Source organism: Narcine bancroftii, chromosome 1 (genome assembly GCF_036971445.1).
Source record: "Narcine bancroftii isolate sNarBan1 chromosome 1, sNarBan1.hap1, whole genome shotgun sequence".
NCBI classification, from domain to species: Eukaryota; Metazoa; Chordata; class Chondrichthyes; order Torpediniformes; family Narcinidae; genus Narcine; species Narcine bancroftii.
Window position 1 is genome coordinate 467,729,971 of NC_091469.1, and position 22,994 is coordinate 467,752,964.

At 40.4% G+C, this 22,994-nt stretch overlaps 1 protein-coding gene across 4 annotated transcripts in view; it reads right to left on the minus strand.

The window, feature by feature from the left end:
- The window catches only part of zmynd11 (zinc finger, MYND-type containing 11), a 190,169-nt gene that overhangs the window by 57,280 nt on the left and 109,895 nt on the right, over window positions 1-22,994 (minus strand). For all 4 annotated transcript variants that reach the window (XM_069914714.1, XM_069914713.1, XM_069914712.1 and 1 more), the window contains 3 exons: window positions 8,890-8,982; window positions 4,007-4,094; window positions 1,138-1,193 (listed from right to left, as the gene is read on the minus strand). In XM_069914714.1, coding sequence (XP_069770815.1) covers window positions 1,138-1,193; window positions 4,007-4,094; window positions 8,890-8,982 — 237 coding nt within the window. The remainder of the gene's footprint in view (window positions 1-1,137; window positions 1,194-4,006; window positions 4,095-8,889; window positions 8,983-22,994) is intronic.

Consider the following 22,994-nt stretch of genomic DNA (forward strand, 5'->3'; position numbering starts at 1 on the left):
CTGAAACTTATCCAATCCCAAGTCCACTAACGGAGTAAAATAACCTAACAAAAGCAATGTTTGAATCTAAAGGGAATTGAATTTTAAACAAATTTTGATGAAAAATCCCAATTTTAAACCAGAAAGGATGAACTTTATCAGACAAAATCTATGTTGAGTGAGAGTTTTGATGAAAAGTTCCAAACCTGATAAGTCAAACCTCTATCCTCCTTTATGGATGTTGTTGTTTATTGAATATTTCCTGCATTTTATATATTTTCATTATATTTCCTTTTTTTTTTGCATTAATGGTTTCAACATCCAAACATATACAAGAATATTTTTACTATAGTATAAGAAAGCTGCAGGAAAGCCTCTCAGTTATTATAATTTTTTGTGGGTAAGATCTATTCCTCAAGAATTATATTTTTATAAGAACTCCTCCAAGCTTCAAAATAATTTTGATAATTCAATATTATTAAATAAAAGCAAAATTCAGCAACATGTTAAGCCTTTTTTCTACACGAACATACACTAGTTCAATCTTCATATGTTTATGGCTGTGACAGGTCAGGATTAAACATACATTATCAACTAGTCAGTGCATTAGAATGTTGCATTACAATTTTCTGCCTGAACTATCTTTGTGACTCAGCCTTGAGCCCCAGAAAGCTGGCAGATAAGGTTTAACCTTCAGTGTTGGGTTAACTTCAACTTGGCAACAATGAAAACAGAAGATAATTTTAGACTGCAGGTGCAAAATGGCAATCTGAACACAAATGCAATATTAAGTGGCATCATTTGAATTTCTAGCATTAACCCTCTGGGGTTCAGCTGGAATCCAAATGTCTGATCTTGCATTAGTTTTAGTTAAGTTAAAGAGATGAGTGTTGGAGAAGCATACAACCACTCACCCAAATTCAATGTGTGCTGCATGCACCTTAAAATGGCTCTTGAATAATCAAAACAATTCCCTTCACTGCAGCCTGACAATGAAGTGCAGATGAGTATTTTAATTTTAAAAAATCAGTTCGAAAATATTTTTACATTGGCATAGCACCAATGGATCCAGGTTTTGTGGCCACGTGCCCAAGCCAGATATTGGTCAAAGTAGTGCTACTAAGTTTTGCCAAGAAATCTTCGTATTTTATCGCTTACCTCATGACAAGTGTCTTTGAACAGAGCCCTGGCTACTTCTGCCTGGTCACTATCAGCTGCCAAGTTTAAAAAAAATGTAATTATACCGTTCATAGTAACATAATGCAGTATTTTTTTTAAATTAAGTAGGTCAAATGATCAAAAGAAATCATTCAAAAAAAAAAGATACAGACCAAAGGCAGCATCTTGCCTTAAGAGTCACAAGAAATAGGTCATGAGATCAGAACATATTTTTGGCCAACATTAATTGTGGAACCAAAATGTTATTCAGTTGGCATTCTTGTCTACTCTGAGCTTACAGGAAACATCCAATTTGTTGAAAAGCTCTCCTGGTGTCCTGGCTAACATTTCTCCTTTAGGAGCAAATTGGCCATTATGGTTCCTAACACTACAAATATTGACTATATATTAAAGTGCTCATCACCTCTAAAGAATGTTACATAGTATTTTTCCTTCTTTTAATCTGCACATAAAATAAACCAAGAGAATCTAAGGATGCAAGCATATGAGGAGACTAAAGGGAATTGAAAAACTCAAAGAACCAAAATACTTTCCAGTAGAAAATTAATGGGCATAAGAGCTTTAATAAATGTGGCTGCATATGGAATATAGTTGGCAAATAAAATTCATTAGGTCTGAAACAGGAATGTACTGTGATATTTATAAATGACCTCGATGACGAAGTGGAAGGATGGGTAAGTATGGGGATGATACAAAGATTGGAGATGACAATAGAGTTGAAAGCAGGTTACAAAAGTATGCAGATTTCAACAGAAGAGTGGCAGATTTGAGTTCAATCCAGATTAGTGAAAGGTGATGCATTTTGAAAGGTCAAACCTGAAGGCTGATTACAGAGTTAATGGTCAGATACTTAACAGTGTGGAAGAACAGAGGGACCAGATCCATACATCTCTTAAAGTTGCAGAGCAGGTTGATAGGATAGTTAAGAAGGCCAATTGGATGTTGAGCTTCATTAGTGGGAAATTGATTTCAAAAGTCAAGAGGACAGAAGTCCACAAATCTCTGTTGAGACTATTGTGTTCAGTTCTGATCCCCTCATTATAGGAAGGATGTGAAAGCTATGGGGAAGGTACAGAAGATGTTGTCTGGATTGCAAAATGCCTTATGAGGCAAGGTTAGCAGAGCTTACGCTTTTCTCTTTGGAGTGTAGAAGAATGAGAGGTGACTTAATAGAGTACAAGATTCTGAGAGACATATATAAGATAAACAGCCAGCATCTTTTTCCCAGGGCAGGAGTAGTAAACACCAGAGGACATCTGTACAAAGTGAAGGGAGAAAAGTTTTGGGCAGATATTAGGGACAAGGTTTTTTTTGGATACAAAGAGTTGTGGGTGCCTGGAATACCTTGCCAGGGGTGGTGATGGATATTGACACATTTTGGGCATTTAAGAAAATCTCACACAAGCATATGAATGAAGGAAAAATAGAGGACTACGAGGTAGGAAGCACTAAAGAAGATTAGTTAATCTAATTCAAGGCACAGAAGTAGCTCAAAGGTACCTAATCCCTGACTGTCTCTGCCTTTTCAATTGGAAATAAAATAAAATAATGGAGACAGAAGAGACTACAGATGCTGGAATCGAGAGGAAATAAACTGTTGGAGGAACTCGACACGTCAAGCAGCATCCATGAAGGCAAAAGGATGGTCAACATTTCAGCCCAGTTCTCAATCCAAAATGATGACCATGCTGCTTTGCCTTCTGAGTTCCTCCAGCAGTTTGAGGTTTACTCTCAACACAAGCTATCTGAAGTGAGATTTTCCAAAAGATGAATTTTTCGCTCAATAGTAAATACTCAATACTGTATTATACTGCATAAATGATTCATTTATTTTTCACAAAAAATATACCACACATTTGACAAAGAAACAATAGTGGAAAATGAATTGCTGAAATCAAAATAAAATTTTCACTTTCTTCAGACTCCTCCAGATGGGATAGCAGCGGTGTGATTTCCCAAAGGTTATTCAAGCATAATTACTAAAACAGCAGGTGGCAGGAATTGGCCTTCATTTCAAGATTAATCAAATGCAAGAGCAGGAATGTGATGTTGAGGCTTTATAAGGCATTAGTAAGACCTAACTTGGAGTATTATGATCAGTTTTGGGCTCCTCATTTAAGAACAGATACACTGATGTTGGAGGGGAAGTTCACAAGGATGATTCTGAGAATGAAAGAGTGATCATGAGGAGTATTTGACAGCTCTTAGTCTGTATTCGTTGGAGTTTAGGAGAATGAGGGGGTTCTAATTGAAACATTTCAAATATAGAAAGGTGTGGACAGAGTAGAAAAGTTATTTCATATGGTGGGAGAATCTAGGACAAAAGGGTATAATTTCAGGATCAAAGGGCATCTGCTTTGAACAGAGATGTCGAGGAATTTCTAAAGGGTGGTGAATCTGTGAAATTTCTTCCCACAGGCAGTTGTGGAGGTCAGGCCATTAGCTGTATTTAAAGCAGAGATTGATAGGTTCTCGATTAGCCAAAGCACCAAAGGTTATTGGGAGAAGTCTGAGTGGTGGGGCTGAGTGGGAAAATGGAAGGGTAGACTCAGTGGGCTGAATAGCCTATTTCTGCTCTTGTCTTATGGACTAAAGACAATTCCCCTTTTCCTGCATGAGCTTTATCTATTTGTTTGCATTTTTTTAAAATTCCTTCCCTAATAATAGTGAGCAGGCATGAAAAGGAACGTCTCTCCTTGGTCGAGAAGGTCGAGACTCCTCAGTTCACCTTATTGGAATTGATTTTCAGTATGAATTGACTCCTGGAGTAATAACTATTTTGTGAAATTAGAAGATCACCATAATAAATAATTATTAGTATTATATTAAAAATATTTAAGAATCTCACCACCATAGAAAAGTATGGTATTGTGAAGGAGCAACTGGGCATCGGCTTTAAACTCATCAAAACTTTTGTATTTGTTTTCATTCAACTTCTGGAAAAGAAAAGTGAATAATTTTTAAGACATAATTTGAGCACTAGAACACCACTGATTTAGCATGGCTAAAGCAAGTTAAAACAGGTTTATTGTAAAGGGATTTGACTGCAAATTTTATTGATATTTTGGGAAAATGCATTTATTCCTAAATTTCAACTTCACAGCAATGCATTGAGCTTTCCCGCTTAGTACAATTTTAGAATCCATTTTAGTTTCTGTTATGTTGTTAGGGTGCAGAACTGAGCCACACAAACCAAAATTCCAATGATATCTACCCAATACAAGAGGGTATAATCTAGTTCACACTGTTCCTATGCTGACCTTTCAAGAAAATTTGTTTTATATCACTTCCATACAACTTTGAATATATTTTTGTTCAGGGAGAAAATTATTCAGAAAATATAAAAAGGCTGGAAATACTAAGCAGGTCGCATCCATGTCAAGTCAAAGACCTCGTCAGAAGTACAACATACAGATTCACCAAAATTCTTGCTGCACCAACTAAATAGTGAAAATTCAATTACCATAACATTCCAAGCAGAAAAAGATAAACAGCAAATGATAAGACAAGTAAACACTGTACAGAACATCATATAGCACAACTAGTGTATAAGATGACCCCAGAATTTCCATCTAAAATGTTGGTTTGGATTGATTCTCTAAATAACGCACCCCACCCCCCCAACTCCGCCCCAAATCTGGCACTTACCGCTGACCAGTAGATGCTGTTAAAAGTAAATCACAATATTTTAATTCCAAATGATCATTAAATGTTACTTGGATATCTAAAAATAAACCACTGTTGGCACCCATAACAGTCCATTTAAAGTCTGTACAGAACCAACAGCAGTTGGACCAGGGAGCTGTATCCCACAAATGAGCACTTAAACTTCATAAATAACTAACAGGGCATGTGCAAGATTCCAGAGGAGCTGGCAGGAAGGTGGCAGTGGTGTTGTGACTTTGTCGTCACGGTAAGAATTTTAGATCCTTTATATAGGACAACTCAATTTTTAAATGAAAATTTTAAGTTTTATAGTTCATCCTATACAATGGTATAAAGGGTATTTACTGAAACAGAAAAAGAAAAGTGAAGCTTCAATTGTGCAACAGATCTTTTGATGATCCTAGAGTACTTTATGGTTTGGGAAAAATAGAGATATTCAACAGCCTGACTGCTTTTGGATAAGAACTGTTTTTAAACCTGGAGGTCCTGGACTTCAGGTTTATCTTCTGCCTTATGGTAGCAGCAAGAGGAGGATGTGACCACAGTGATGGATGTTGTTTATGAAGTTGGCTGCCTTCTTGATGTTTTCAATAGATGGGAGGTCTACACCACTGATGGACTTGCCTAGGTTTGCCAATTTTTTTTGTTTAAGAAGAAAAGGCATATTGCACAGAAACAGGCCCTTTTTGGCCCACGAGCTCATGCTGCCCAATTAGACTCAATTGATCTACAACAGTACACTTTTTTGAAAGGTGGGACGAAACCAGAGCACCCAGAGGAAACCCACATGGATACAGGGAGAACATACAAACTCCATATACACAGCGATAGATTTGAACCCGAGTCGCTAATGCTGTAATCTTCTTTGGCTTGGCTTCGCGGACGAAGATTTATGGAGGGGGTAAAAGTCCACGTCAGCTGCAGACTCGTTTGTGGCTGACAAGTCCGATGCGGACACGGTTGCAGGGGAAAATTGGTTGGTTGGGGTTGGGTTTTTCCTCCTTTGCCTTTTGTCAGTGAGGTGGGCTCTGCGGTCTTCTTCAAAGGAGGTTGCTGCCCGCCAAACTGTGAGGCGCCAAGATGCACGGTTTGAGGCGATATCAGCCCACTGGCGGTGGCCAATGTGGCAGGCACCAAGAGATTTCTTTAGGCAGTCCTTGTACCTTTTCTTTGGTGCACCTCTGTCGCGGTGGCCAGTGGAGAGCTCGCCATATAACACGATCTTGGGAAGGTGATGGTCCTCCATTCTGGAGACGTGACCCACCCAGCGCAGCTGGATCTTCAGCAGCGTGGACTCGATGCTGTCGACCTCTGCCATCTCGAGTACTTCGCTAACCACTACACTAATGGTGCCCATCTCTGTAGCCTTCTACGTCCCTGGGCGTTACCAAATCAGGCTATGATGATGTGTTTTGTTTATTGTTACATTTCTTGATTGCAAATGTTAACTTGACACGACTTTCTCCCCGATTTTTTAGTCATTATACTAACCATAGTACACATGCAGGTTCAATAATCTGACCACATGCTAAATCTCCTCAAAAATCAACAGTGGTGTGCCCAGTTCACGTTACCCATTTTTTTCTGACAAATACTATAATGTCCTCAGTTTCTTGACCTCTGCAACTAGAATCAGTTTTTCCTTCCTTACTTCACAATTCTGAGTATATATTATATCTCCCTTTCATCTATTTTACTTTAAGGAGTAAACCCATATTCCATAATTTCACCATTGTAGCCGCCCCCTAACCGGGACGCCACCCATGCACAAGATGGCCGATGAACACGGTGACCATGATGTCCCAGGTGACAACTTGCATGGCGGGAAGCAACAAGCAACAGCAGGAACGCCGACCAATCCGAGGCTGGCCCTGCCGTGACATCACTCCTGCCATCAGCAGCAGGAAGAGAATATAAGCCAAGTTGCCAGTGCAATAATCCAATTTTTGACTTCAACTTCTTGAGTGTGATGGAGCTGCAAGAATTCACTGGTATGATTAATTTTTAATCATCGTTCCATACCGGCAGCGGCCTGCATCATGCGCTCCTGTTCGCTCTCATGGCAGGGAATGATAAAGTCATTACCTAGGACAATAAGGCCTTGGAGGGTTTTCAGAAGGCTAAGGACGCACTGGCCAACGCCATCCTTTTGGTACATCCTGGACCAGGAGGTGCCAACAGCTCTTACAGTAGCTGCCTCCAGCACAGCGGTAGGAGGCATACTGGAGCAATTCTTTAGCAGGCACCTCTGGCCACCCAAACACAAATACGTCAATTTTGACAGTGAACTATTGGCAATGTACCTGGCAGTCAGGCATTTTTTGGAAGATGGACAATGCAGGGTCTTCATGAAACATTAACCTTTGCCTTCCATAAAGTGCCAGACCCATGGTTGGCTAGGCAGCAGCGACACCTCCCATATGTGTCCGAGTTCACCATGGTCATTCAACACATTGCAGTGACCAATTCACTGTCATGCCCTGCAATCCAGTCCATCCAAGCCCTGTCCCAGGGAACAAACTATTCAGCCCTTGCCAAGGCACAGCAAGAAGACCCTGAGATCCCAGTATACAGGATGGCAGTTTCCAGGCTCAGGTTGGAAGATGTTGCCATCGGCCCTGGTAATCAAGACACTCTTCTGCAACGTCTCCACCGGCAAACCTCACCCCATCGTGCTGGCAGCATGGAGTCAGCAGGTCTTCAACGTGGTGCACAACTTGGTGCACCCAGCCATTAGAACTTCTGTCAAAATGGTGGCCAGTAGGGTCATCTGGCACAGCCTCCAGAAAATGGTCAGTCAGTGGGCCAAGACCTGCATGCTCTGCCAGATGTCCAAAGTGCAGACATACATCTAGTCACCCCCTCCTTGACTTTCGAGTCAGCGCGACGTAGGTTCAGCCATGTCCACATTGACAAAGTAGGGCTGCTACCGGTCTCCCGCTGGACGAGATACCTCCTTACTATAACTGACCGCTCCACGAGGTGGCTGGAAGATGTCCCGCTGGCCGAAAGAACCACAGAGACATGCGCCAGGGCACTGATTAAAGCCTGGGTGTCAAGATTTGGAGTCACGGAACACAAGACCCGATAGAGCTATACTGTTTTCTTCGGGATTCTTGCTGGGAACCCAGCTTAACTACACCATGACATATCACCCTCAGGCGAATGAGTTGGTGGAGAGGTTCAGCAGGCACCTAAAGGCAGCCTTGATGGCTTGCCTCAAGGGACCAAACTGGGCAGATGAGCTACCCTGGGTCTTCCTGGGGATCTGCACTGCACCGAAAGACTTCAGCGACTCAACAGCCGAGATTGTGTATGGCGCGCCTTTGGTGATACCAGGGGAGTTCTTGGCCACCGCCAAGGACCCAGAGGATCTGACGGCCTCATTGACAAAGCTGATAGAAAGACTGGGTATTCTAGAACCTCCGCTGCATAGCCATAGCCGGGGGGGAGGGGGGGGGGGGTGGGGTGGTCGGGAGACCAAACACCTCTGCAACGACTGTATGAGGGGCTATACAAAATAATCAGACACATCAGGTTGACGTGTGCTGGATAATGGTGGTAAGGAAGAAACTTTCACCATCAACCGCTCCAAGCCAGCACAACTGGACATAAACCAATCTTGTGACACAGAGGTAGGCCAATGAAAGCGGAAAATAGCACTCCGATCGCTGGTTATGGGGGGGTGCCATGAAGCAACCTGCTAACCAGGCCGTGACCCAGTACACAAGATTGACGGCGAACACAGCAATCGTGCGGACCCCACGGGGGCCAACGACCTTCATTCCAGGTGACAAACCGTACAGCGGGAACGCCGACAAATCTAAGGTCAGAGCTGCCATAACGTCACACCTGTTGTCAGCAGCAGGGAGAGAATACAAGCCGAGATGCCAGTGCAATAAACTAGTCTTCGACTTCTTGGGTGTGTATCATTCTTTTCACACGTCGTGGAATTGCTCATGCTACACAATATTAATTAGGCCTTTGTTTCACATTTATATTATTCAAAATAGCTAGGCAATTCTAACAATACATTTCATCCAACTGTAGTCATTCTTTACGCACCTCCTGTATGGTGGCAACATCTATAGGCGTGTACACCAATCTTCTGTACATTGGATGCTTACTTTCTTTTCCCTTTTTACCAAGCTCTGTGGCCTGCAAAAATAATTAGTAACCGAGTTAAAAATTCAAAATACGATCTGAGTTTCAAAATGTAGGAAATTTACTATTCAACAATTGAAAGTACAGAATCAAAAGCCAATATACACAGCAAATATGCAAAGCATTAACAAATGGTTGAGTTTTGATCTTTGTAAATGAGAAGCATGTTGAAACAGTAGAGTTCATAATACCAACAATTCCATATGGTATCCAACTTTCCAACTCTAAAAAGAATTGTCTGGCCCACATGACTTTAAAAATACACGCAAAGGGCAAAGGGAATCCTCAATTCCTCAAAATTGGGAAATAATATCATGTAGTTTGAACTTTGAAGGGGCTGGAAGTGTAAAAAAACAGAAAGTTCAGTGAAAACACAGGAGGTTGAACAGATCCTTTGGCCAAAGACACTTTTTCCCGCACAGATGCCACTTGATCTGACGAGTGTTTCCAGCATTTGTTCTGTGTTTTGTTTTATTATTAGTTCTTGATTGCTAATGTTTACTTGACATGACCTTCTCCTCAATTTTTCAGTCAACTATAGGTGCTTGTGACTGAACCTTGGAATAAATCGAGTACGGACCATAAATAAGGCACACAGCTGATAGACACCTGTCTATGGCTGGCACTTGATACACATTCAAGACTGTTTGTTGATGTATCGAATAACCAAACAACAGTGGCAACCTCTGATGAATTCAACAATATAATGTAATACAGGAGCCCCTGGAAATGGCGTCTGCCACCAGCCAAGCTTTGTCTCCTTTTTTAACTAGTGCGCTTTGCGGGGACTCACACATGCACAATAGCGTCATGGTGAGTACAATGGCTGCAGCAGGTGCAGACAGTCAATAGAAGCGGCTGTCTACAAAGACTCGTAAAAACAGGCAAACAGCAAATCAGCCCAATTATTATTGTCACACAAATGGTCTCTCTTTGGCTTGGCTTCGCGGACGAAGATTTATGGAGGGGGTAAAAAGTCCACGTCAGCTGCAGGCTCGTTTGTGGCTGACCAGTCCGATGCGGGACAGGCAGACACGATTGCAGCGGTTGCAAGGGAAAATTGGTTGGTTGGGGTTGGGTGTTGGGTTTTTCCTCCTTTGCCTTTTGTCAGTGAGGTGGGCTCTGCGGTCTTCTTCAAAGGAGGCTGCTGCCCGCCAAACTGTGAGGCGCCAAGATGCACGGTTTGAGGCGTTATCAGCCCACTGGCGGTGGTCAATGTGGCAGGCACCAAGAGATTTCTTTAGGCAGTCCTTGTACCTTTTCTTTGGTGCACCTCTGTCACGGTGGCCAGTGGAGAGCTCGCCATATAATACGATCTTGGGAAGGCGATGGTCCTCCATTCTGGAGACGTGACCCATCCAGCGCAGCTGGATCTTCAGCAGCGTGGACTCGATGCTGTCGACCTCTGCCATCTCGAGTACCTCGACGTTAGGGGTGTGAGCGCTCCAATGGATGTTGAGGATGGAGCGGAGACAACGCTGGTGGAAGCGTTCTAGGAGCCGTAGGTGGTGCCGGTAGAGGACCCATGATTCGGAGCCGAACAGGAGTGTGGGTATGACAACGGCTCTGTATACGCTTATCTTTGTGAGGTTTTTCAGTTGGTTGTTTTTCCAGACTCTTTTGTGTAGTCTTCCAAAGGCGCTATTTGCCTTGGCGAGTCTGTTGTCTATCTCATTGTCGATCCTTGCATCTGATGAAATGGTGCAGCCGAGATAGGTAAACTGGTTGACCGTTTTGAGTTTTGTGTGCCCGATGGAGATGTGGGGGGGCTGGTAGTCATGGTGGGGAGCTGGCTGATGGAGGACCTCAGTTTTCTTCAGGCTGACTTCCAGGCCAAACATTTTGGCAGTTTCCGCAAAGCAGGACGTCAAGCGCTGAAGAGCTGGCTCTGAATGGGCAACTAAAGCGGCATCATCTGCAAAGAGTAGTTCACGGACAAGTTTCTCTTGTGTCTTGGTGTGAGCTTGCAGGCGCCTCAGATTGAAGAGACTGCCATCCGTGCGGTACCGGATGTAAACAGCGTCTTCATTGTTGGGGTCTTTCATGGCTTGGTTCAGCATCATGCTGAAGAAGATTGAAAAGAGGGTTGGTGCGAGAACACAGCCTTGCTTCACGCCATTGTTAATGGAGAAGGGTTCAGAGAGCTCATTGCTGTATCTGACCCGACCTTGTTGGTTTTCGTGCAGTTGGATAATCATGTTGAGGAACTTTGGGGGACATCCGATGCGCTCTAGTATTTGCCAAAGCCCTTTCCTGCTCACGGTGTCGAAGGCTTTGGTGAGGTCAACAAAGGTGATGTAGAGTCCTTTGTTTTGTTCTCTGCACTTTTCTTGGAGCTGTCTGAGGGCAAAGACCGCACTGTGATTCTGGGAGAATATTCTCGGCGACACTAGGTCTTCAGCATGATGCTGAACCAAGCCATGAAAGACCCCAACAATGAAGACGCTGTTTACATCCGGTACCGCACGGATGGCAGTCTCTTCAATCTGAGGCGCCTGCAAGCTCACACCAAGACACAAGAGAAACTTGTCCGTGAACTACTCTTTGCAGATGATGCCGCTTTAGTTGCCCATTCAGAGCCAGCTCTTCAGCGCTTGACGTCCTGCTTTGCGGAAACTGCCAAAATGTTTGGCCTGGAAGTCAGCCTGAAGAAAACTGAGGTCCTCCATCAGCCAGCTCCCCACCATGACTACCAGCCCCCCCACATCTCCATCGGGCACACAAAACTCAAAACGGTCAACCAGTTTACCTATCTCGGCTGCACCATTTCATCAGATGCAAGGATCGACAATGAGATAGACAACAGACTCGCCAAGGCAAATAGCGCCTTTGGAAGACTACACAAAAGAGTCTGGAAAAACAACCAACTGAAAAACCTCACAAAGATAAGCGTATACAGAGCCGTTGTCATACCCACACTCCTGTTCGGCTCCGAATCATGGGTCCTCTACCGGCACCACCTACGGCTCCTAGAACGCTTCCACCAGCGTTGTCTCCGCTCCATCCTCAACATCCATTGGAGCGCTCACACCCCTAACGTCGAGGTACTCGAGATGGCAGAGGTCGACAGCATCGAGTCCACGCTGCTGAAGATCCAGCTGCGCTGGATGGGTCACGTCTCCAGAATGGAGGACCATCGCCTTCCCAAGATCGTATTATATGGCGAGCTCTCCACTGGCCACCGTGACAGAGGTGCACCAAAGAAAAGGTACAAGGACTGCCTAAAGAAATCTCTTGGTGCCTGCCACATTGACCACCGCCAGTGGGCTGATAACGCCTCAAACCGTGCATCTTGGCGCCTCACAGTTTGGCGGGCAGCAGCCTCCTTTGAAGAAGACCGCAGAGCCCACCTCACTGACAAAAGGCAAAGGAGGAAAAACCCAACACCCAACCCCAACCAACCAATTTTCCCTTGCAACCGCTGCAATCGTGTCTGCCTGTCCCGCATCGGACTGGTCAGCCACAAACGAGCCTGCAGCTGACGTGGACTTTTTACCCCCTCCATAAATCTTCGTCCGCGAAGCCAAGCCAAAGAAAAAAAGAATCCTAGCGAAGATTTTGCCTGCAATGGAGAGCAACGTGATTCCCCTGTAGTTTGAGCAGTCTGATTTCTCGCCTTTGTTTTTGTACAGGGTGATGATGGTGGCATCACGAAGATCCTGAGGCAGTTTACCTTGGTCCCAACAAAGCTTGAAAAACTCATGCAGTTTGGCATGCAGAGTTTTGCCGCCAGCCTTCCAGACTTCTGGGGGGATTCCATCCATACCTGCTGCTTTGCCACTTTTCAGTTGTTCGATTGCCTTATATGTCTCATCCAGGGTGGGAACCTCATCCAGCTCTAGCCTTAGGGGCTGTTGAGGGAGCTGGAGCAGGGCGGAATCTTGGACTGAGCGGTTGGTACTGAAAAGAGATTGGAAGTGTTCTGACCATCGGTTGAGGATGGAGATCTTGTCGCTGAGGAGGACTTTGCCGTCTGAGCTGCGCAGCGGGCTTTGGACTTGGGGTGAGGGGCCGTACACAGCCTTTAGAGCCTCGTAGAAACCCCTGAAGTCGCCAATGTCCGCGCTGAGCTGTGTTCGTTTGGCGAGGCTAGTCCACCACTCATTTTGGATCTCCCGGAGTTTGCGCTGAAGATGGCTGCATGCGCGACGGAAGGCTTGTTTTTTCTCTGGACAGGACGGCTTTGTAAGGTGAGCCTGGTGGGCAGCTCGCTTCTTTGCCAGCAGCTCCTGGATTTCCTGGCTGTTTTCGTCAAACCAGTCCTTGTTTTTCCTGGAGGAGAAGCCCAGTACCTCTTCAGTGGATTGCAGTATGGTAGTCTTCAACTGATCACAAATGGTAGCTTGGTTTGAAATATCTCGACTTGGTAAGTAGTGGAATTTCCTGCTCTAAGTAGTTTTTGATTATATGCCCCTTTACGCATTCCTATTCTAAACAAGATAATACGCAGACATTACTTGTTATTTCACAGGAAGACAGAGACCCGATGACTCAATCCATCACAGTGGAGGACTGGCATTGTGGAATCAATATAGAATTTAAGTCAGACCTTAATCAATATTCCTTAAAACATCAGAAGTGTCCTACTAACACCAATGTATTCTAATCAATAAAGCTACCAGCAGTAATCCAAACAATATTTTAACTAAAATAATATTCATTTAAGACAATTAGCTCCAGGAATCAATACAACTTGTAGCTCAACTTCCTAAAAATCCACAATGGTTGTGGATAACCCACCCCCATATCGAAATCATTTAACTTGCTTGGAAAAGTAAAGAGACATCATTCAAGTTCATTTAATATTCAACATTTATCCATTTGAAAAGAGCAAATGAAAATACACTAATTGTTATGCCTTACTGTCTTAGATTCCCTTACTCTGGGAAACAGAGTACCTTATCAAAACACGTCATGATTTTATAGACCTCAATAAGATTCCCTCTCAATACCCTACTCTCTAAGGAAAACAGGCTAGCTTTTCCCATCTCTCACGATAACAACTTCCATAATCCTGACAATAATTTCATAAACCTCTTCTGTACCCTCACCAACTTTTCCATAGCTGGATAACCCAAACTGCACACAATATTTCAAGTGTGGCCTCACCAATATCCTGTATAACTTCAATATGATGACCCAATACTTGTATTCAATGACCCATGAAGACAAGCCAAACGATTTCACCATTCTTCACTCATTAACACATGATGCAATCTTTAAAAGCTGTACTCTGAGATCATTTTATTTCATGGCACCCTTTAGGCATTGCCTTTAACAGAACAAGTCCTAAGCTGGTTCTATTTGTTAAACTTCAGAGTTGAACTGCAGCTGTCATTCCTTGGCCTAGTTCATCATCTGATTTAGGTCCTGCTGTAAACCCAGGTGACCTTTTTCACTGTCCACTGTCGCACATTCTTTTTGGTGTCATTGGCAAACTTACTTACTTTCTCTACATCAGAAAGACTGGGAGATCGTTTCGTTGAGCACCTTCACTCTGTCTGCATCAATGACAGGGATCTCCCAGTGGCCAACCATTTAAATTCTGCGCCCCACTCATGCGCTGTCATGTCTGTCCATGGTCAAATATTGTCAAACCAGGGCCACCCATAAATTGGAGGAACAACACCCACTGGATGGCATTAACATCAACTTTTCTGGTTTCTGCTAGCCCTCTCCCTGTTCTCCCCCATCCCGGTCTTCTTTCCTCCAGCTCTCCACCCTTCCTTCTCCATTCACAGAGCAATCCTTTCCCCCCGTTTGCTGGTGTGCCTTCCCTCCCTCTACCATTTTGTTCTGACACCTGCCCACATTTTGCTCATACCTTAATGAAGGGCTTAAGCCCAAAACGTTGGTTGTGTATCTTTATCTTTGCTAAATAAAGTATGCGGTTTGATCTGCTGAGTTTCTCCAGGATTGTTTATACTTCAATCATGGTGCCTGTAGACTTCTATGTTTTACACCTTACCACAAACATCCTTGTCTAAATTATGCATGTACAATTATGAAAAGAAGTCCTATTTCTGGCCATTGTCCTCCAGTCTAAAAGGAAAACTGTCCTCTATGGCCATTCTCTGATTGTGATCAACGTTGAGATCTAGTGATGTACACAAAAATGCTGGAGAAACTCAGCATCCATAGAAAGCAAGAGGCAGTTGACACTTCAGGCCAGAGTTTCAGGTGAGTTTAGGGAGGGGGGGGTCCACAGGCTAGCAGTTAGATACAGGTGTGAGGGCAAAAAAGACCTGAAAAGTGATGGGAGAGTCAGCGAAGGGCTAAAAAAGATAGCTCTCCAGTAGCGGGAAGGAGCTTGGGACTTCGAGGAAAGGAGACAAAGCGTTGAGGGTGTTAACAAATTTTGGAGGTTTTTTTTAAATTATTTTATTTAAAGTCAAAATATATATAAATTAATAAAATCATATCACCTTATTTAAAACTTAATTAAATACATGTTGATTTATATTAAAAAATATAAATAAACCTTATCTCAACCCCAACTAATCCTTCCCTCCCAACCCCTACTTAAACAAAATCTAAATTACTAAAATATATAATAAACATAGTTATAATATTGTATTGGATTGCTTCAAAAGATGGTCAAAGATCCAAAAAATATTTCCCTAAAAAAAACATTGGGGACACATGGCAAGATAGTGTAGAACAAAGACGTGGGATCTGTTTCTCCCTGGCAGGACTAATTAATGCCCGAATTATAACAACTGTTTAAGTTAAAAAGTCTATTAGACAAATTATTAAGTGTTGGGGTTGCAAGAAACGAAGAAAGGAAGAGGTCAGAAGCAAAAGAAATTATTTATTAAGTTTGTGGGAAAAAGTGAAAAATCTGGGCCTACCGAACAGATGGAGCACCAGGATCAATTAAGAATGGAACCCAAATCCCAGAGGACATCCCCAGAGGAACTTGGAAGAAGATCGACCTCTCCAAGGATCCAGTCGACGAAAGATGACGCTGACGGTCAGGACGCCCGCAGGCCCTATGGGCATGCACTCGACATCGCGTTTCTGCGAAGTGCTGGACCAGTTCCGTGCTGCAGGGGGACCTGCTCCACGTTGGGCTGAGGAGGTCGGCCTGACGTGGACTAGGGTGCAGACCCGCAGCAGAGCGGCCAGAGAGAATGTTTTAATATCAGGAGATGAAGAACAAGTGCAATATTTGGATGAAGAGGACCAGGAACTGTTGCTGATGGCAGCTGAAGCAATGGAAGGTAGGCCCAGAACTACAAAAATGGCTTCTCCTTTTAAATCTGCTATTTCACCTACTTTAACAAATCCTACACCTGGACCTGACGTGGTTACAATGTTTGAAGAGTTAACAAAGCAGAATGAAAATATTATGACCTATATAACTACTGGCTTTCATAATATTGATGAACAACTTGTTGAAGTGAAAGGCAAAATATCTGACGTGTTTGGAGAAATTGCTGCTATGAAAGGGGTCCTTAATAAATGTTTGATTGCAGTAGACGAAGTACAGAAAAGATGCAAGAATGTTGAAGACAAAATGGATCAAGTGGAAGAATCAGTGTCTGGATGGGATATGCAGAAGAATATGTTTATACAAAAGATTGACTCATTGGAAAACCAAAGTCGATGGAATAATGTCAAAATAGTTGGACTTCCGGAAGATATTGAAGGACAGGATCCTATGAAATTTTTTCGTAAATGGATTCCAGAAATATTGGGGATGGAATCATTTCCGGATGGACTGGAATTGGAAAGGGCTCATCGAGCGTTAAGAAGGAAACCTTTTCTGGAACAACCTCCAAGAGCAGTTTTAATTAGAAGTTTAAGATACCAGGATCGGGAGACTATTTTATGTCTTGCTGTACAGAAAGCTTGTTTTGATCAGAATCCAATACTAATTCAAGGCAGTAGAGTTTTTTTTAATGCGGATTTAAGTCAGGAGGTTAAGCAAGGAGTTTAATAAAGCTAAGACGGTGTTGTGGAGGAAAGGTTATAGATCAATATTTAGATATCCAGTGGTGTTGAAAGTGTTTTATGGGCCATCTCAGTATCAATTTTTTGTAAAAGCTCAGGATGCTTTAACTTTTGCTAATTCTTTACCAGATAACAAGTTGAGTTTCGATCTTTCTAAGAAGCCAGCAATCAATATTTCCAAAGTTAAGAATGGAAATGGGAGTGAACTGCAGAAGATGGAGATTGTGCAATTAAGTGACATGGCAGAAGATACTACAAATCAATCTGGACAACAAGTTTATGAATTAATTTTTTTTGGAAGTCCGGCCGGGGAGGGGTAGATGACTTTGCTGAATTCGAAGTTATCTGTCACTAGTGGTACTGACCACACCCAGTTGACGGGGGGAGGGGGGGTACTGCTTTGCAGTTTTTTTTGGGGGGAGGAGGTTTTTTTTTCCTTTTCTCTAAATATTAATTTTAATTTAGACTTTGTAAGGAAGGGAGGGGGGTTTCTTTTCTTTCCTTTTCTGTGTGAGGGGGGTTTCTTTTTTTTTAGTACATCTAGAGGGATAGCTGACTTTTGGTGTAAGAGTTGACTGTGTTAAGTGCCACTCTATAGCAACCTCCTTTGAAGAAGACCACAGAGCCCACCTCACTGACAAAAGGCAAAGGAGGAAAAACCCAACACCCAACCCCAACCAACCAATTTTCCCCTGCAACCGCTGCAACCGTGTCTGCCTGTCCCACATCAAACTTGTCAGCCACAAACGAGCCTGCAGCTGACGTGGACATTTACCCCCTCCATAAATCTTCGTCCGCGAAGCCAAGCCAAAGATAGGAGATAATGAATAACTTGAATTTTGGGACTTTTAATGTTAAGGGGTAAAATCATCCGATAAAACTGTAACGTATACTGGATTATATTAAAAAGTTGAAGGTGGATATAGCATTTTTGCAAGAAACTCATTTGACAGAGAAGGAATATTTGAAATTGAAAAGAGATTGGGTCGGACATGTGAATGCTTCATCTTTTAACTCTAAAGCCAAAGGAGTAGCTATTTTGATAAATAAAAAAGTACCATTAATTTGGAGCTGGTAGAGTCTTAATGGTGAATTGCGAAATATTCTCGGAAGCTTAGACTTTGATGAATGTTTATGCACCGAATGAGTATGATGAAACATTTATTACAGTCACCTTTTTAAATTTAAACCAATCAAATGGGAATATTTTGGTAGGAGGGAATTTTAATTGCTGTTTTGATCCTTTGTTGGATAAATCTCCAAAAATTGTGAAGTGAATTAAAATGGCAAAGAGAATAAATGAGGTGATGAAAGATTTAAATTTAGTGGAAATATGGAAGAAATTGAATCCTACTGAAAAAGATTTTACTTTTTATTCTGCATGGCATAATTCATTTTCTAGAATTGATTTATTTTTAGTTTCAGCCCAGTTGCAAAGTAGATTTACACATGCTGAGTATAAAAGTAGAACATTGTCTGATCACTTGTTATTGTTAACTTCTTGTTCAGGCACCGAGAAGGTAGGAAATACTTATCATTGGAGATTTAATAAGATGCTATTAAAAAAGCCTGAATTTATTAAATACATTAGAGAACAAATTACTTTTTATTTACAAATGAATGAAGATTCAGTTCAGAGTAAATTCGTTTTATGGGATGCATATTTGAGAGGTCAGATTATTAGTTATACAGCAAAAGTTAAAAAAACTATATTTGATTGAGTCAAAATTTGGGAAAAGAAATTGAAATTTTAGAGAAAGAATTCCAGAAGAATTCTACTGAAGATAATAGGATACAATTATCTAAATTAAAATTTCATTATAATACTTTGCAATCTTATAAGTGTGAAGAAATGATTCAAAGATCGAAGCAACGTTATTTTGAGTTAGGTGAAAGAGCACAAAGTTTTGGCTTGGCAATTGAAAACTGAACAAGCATCAAGAATGATTAATGCAATTAGGAAAAATTCAGAGTTTACTTATAAACCACAGGAAATTAATGAGGAATTTAAAAATTTTATAGTGATGTTTATACATCTGAAAGTAGGCTGAATACTGAGCAGATTGATTCGTTTTTGGCAAATTTAGATTTACCATCATTGAGTGCGAAGGATATTAAGGATTTAGATAGCTCTTTTACAGAATTATAGGGATCTTTTAAAAGTGTCTTCTTATCGACCAATATCGTTATTAAATGTGGACTACAAGATTGTGGCGAAAGAACTGGCTAATTGATTAGCTAATCATTTGCCAAATTTAGTACATGTTGATCAGGCTGGTTTTATAAAAGGTAGATATTCTGTTGATATTATCACTAAACTGATTTCAATAATTAATGTTGCGAGACAGCAAGTTAATCAACCAATGATAGTAGCGTTAGATGCGAAAAAAGCTTTTGATAGGGTCGAGTGGAACTTTTTGTTAACAGTTTTAGAAAAATTTAATTTTGGACTGCTCTTCACTACTTGGGTTAAAGCTTTATACATTAATCCTTCTGCAAAAATAATGACAAATGGACAGATTTCATCTGCTTTTACGTTATCTCGATCAACTAGACATGGTTGTCCCCTTTCACCAGCACTGTTTGCTTTGGTATTAGAACCTCTGGCTCAAGCTATAAGACAAAATTTTGATATTAAAGGTATTAAAATAGGTGAACCAGAGTATCAGATTAATTTGTTTGCTGATGATGTGTTGATATATTTAACATATCCCAAAGAATCTTTGAAAGTGTTGCAGAATTCATTAAATCAATATGGTATACTTTCAGGATATAAAGTTAATTGGGGAAAAAAGTGAAATATTGCCTATATCGGATGAAGATTATTCTGATTGCAGACAGACTACTAAATTTAGATGGTCTAATAAAATTAAATATTTAGGAGTTATAGTTAATAGCGAATATAAGGACCTATATAATTTGAATTATATATCGTTGTTAAATAAGATTTAAGCTGACTTACAGAAGTGGAAAGATTTGCCATTAACTTTAATTGAATCTTGGAATAACAGTAATCGATGCCCTTGAAAAGGATTCTGGAAACAAACCAGTTTCAGTTGCCAGTTTCAAAACTGCCGTATATACCAGAAACAACAAATCATTAAATTCTTTATAAAATCCCATTGTAAACCCATCTTTTCCAGGAGACTTTCCTCCCAATATTAATTGTAATGTCAACGAAATGTCATATGCTATTGAAATAATCTTTTAAGCATTCCATCAACAACTAACTGTTCTAAATCTGTAGGATCTTTTAAAACCATACATGATCCTAATTTCTCTCTTAAATAAGCTCTTAAGTGAAAGTAACAAAAAAGTGTATTATGTGGAATATCATATTTAATTTTTAACTGATCAAATTACATCAATCTATAATTTTCATGATAATCCCCTATTTCAGAAATACCTTTAATATTCCAAATATTTTAAAAAGGATAATCTTTTGAAAAAATTATGAGGATTAATTAATGGTGTTTTTAACGACAAAAGATATCCATCATTTTCTAACTTAACTTTATTCCAAACATTAATCAAACATTTCAATAATGGAGCATCTCTGCAAGTAGTCATTACCCTTGAATCCCATTTATAAATAAATTCCTCAGGTACAGATTCTCTAATGGTATTTAATTCAATTTCCACCTATGAAGGTTCAATTTTCTTGAATAAAGAAACAAGACACATTAATTATGCTGCTTTATAATCATGCTTAAATTTAGGAATCTGTAATGCACCTAATTCATATTTCCATGTTAATTTTTCTAATGATATTCTTGGCATTTTACCTTTCCAAAGGAATTTCCTAACTTGTTTATTTCAATCCTGAATTTTTTTTTGAGGTATACAGATTGGTAAAGTCTAAAATAAATATTGAATTCTTGGGAAAATATTCATTTTAATACAATTAACCTTTCCAATTAAAGATATAGGTATATTTGTCCACTTTTTAAAATCTTCACTCATTTTCTGGAATAATGGAATATAATTTAATTTATATAAATTTTTCAAATTATTATCTGTACGTATTTCTAAATATTTAATCCCAGTATCAGTCCACTTAAATTGAATGTCTTTTTGATGTTGTGAATAATTACCCTGTAATAATTCCATTATCTCACTTTTATCCCTTTTTATTTTATAACCTGAAACTCTTCCATAATCTATCAATTGTTTATAAAGTCTACGTAATGATGATTGTGGTTGAGTTAAATTTACCCCTCCTCTAGCTTTAGAATTAAATTAAATAAGAACTACTTGATCTACCCAATCTCTTTTCAATTTTAGGTGTTCTTTTTCAGTTAAATGAGTCTCTTGTTAAAAAAAGCAATATTCTAATCCCAATTTCTTAATATAAGACAGAATTTTCTTTCTTTTTATTGTTCCATTAAAATCTTAATTGCTTCATTCATTTTGCTTATTTATAAAATTCCTTTTCATCATTCCTTTCCAGGAAGAATTCCCACAAAATAATTTGAGCCTGAGTATCATCACCTGCAATTCAAAAACAGTAAAATTATTCAAATTGAATACAACATACTTAATTATGAAAGAAACAGAAAGAAAAAAACCCAAAAATTCCTCCCCAACAAGTGCTGGAAAAACCAGCACCACCTCCCTCCATTTTACAGCTCATGGCCAAGCCATGAAAACATATGCAACCACCAGAAATCAACTTAACACATCCCCAGACCCCCGCGGGGGAAAAAAAGCCCCTTGATTTAATCAACAATTTCATTGGAAAAAAAGAACTCTTCATCCATCAGGGTAAAAAAAAAAGGTTAACCCCACCCCCGGTATATTAAATTCATTGCAACAAATCAGTTACTCAAATTTTAGACAAACTCTGAGCATATTCTTCAGCTTGAACATAATTTGTAAAAAATATATTCTGTTGACCTGGTACAAATATTTTCAAAGTGGCAAGATAACGCAACCTAAATCTGTAACGTTTATCATATAAAATTTTCTTAACTGAATTAAATTCTCTCCTTTTCTTTAATAAATTTTGTCTCAAATCTGAATTAAAAAAAGATCTCAACCCCTTCATAGTTCAAAGGTCCATATTCATTAGCTCTCCTCATTGCCAAACCTAGAAGTCTCTCTCTATCCTGGTAGTTCAAAAATCTAAACATATTAGATCAGGGTCTCTGGCTTGGGCCTAGCTTTGGTCTCAGAGCTCTATGAGCTCTCTCAATTAAAATCTGGTCTTCAAAATGTTTCTTTCCAACTATCTTCGGTATCCATTCTTGAAAAAAAAAGAATCACATCTTCTCCTTCTACACTTTTGGACAATCCCACTATTTTAACATTATTCCTTCATCGAGATCAAACTAGTTGTCGTCTCTTCAGATGTATCAGATCTCTCTTCAATATGTTGCACTTCCTCTCGAACATCTTCAACCTTACTTTCCAACTTAGCCACTCTTTGTGAAACGTTATTCATCACCTTTAATGCACGATGCAGTTTTAGTTTTTCCTCCAGTGCCATCTTTACGGGTCGCCGTGTAGAAGGCTCCGGAGGAAGGTCCCTCTCCTAGGTCCTCGCTGGTGGATCCAGAGAAAACTTCAGCGGCCTGCTTCGTCGCTACGGTAGACCCAGCTTTTTTTTCTTCTTCTCTTCAGACTTTTTAGTTGGAGTTAATTTCAGCATCTTTTCCTTTTTAGGTGACATCTTCTTTCTTCTGTGGAACACTTTATATTAACTTTTTTTAAAAAGTATTTTTAAGTATTTTTTTAAGTATTTTTAAGTATTTTAAGTATTTTTAAGTATTTTTTTAAAGAAAAACTTTTCTTAATAAGCATTTTTTAAATTATTCCCATGGGAGTCGTAAGGGTTCTTTCTGCTCCTCACGGCATCATGTGACGTTTCCCCCCAAATTCTGGAGGTCAATATTGATACTGTCCACTAGGAGACTGCCAAGATGAAGTACAAGATGTTGTTCCCCCTATTTACAAGTGGCCTCGACTTGGCAATACACACCTTCCATTACAACCAACCATGCTAAACCATATCAAACATTTTATTAAAATCCATGTAAATAACAAACCCC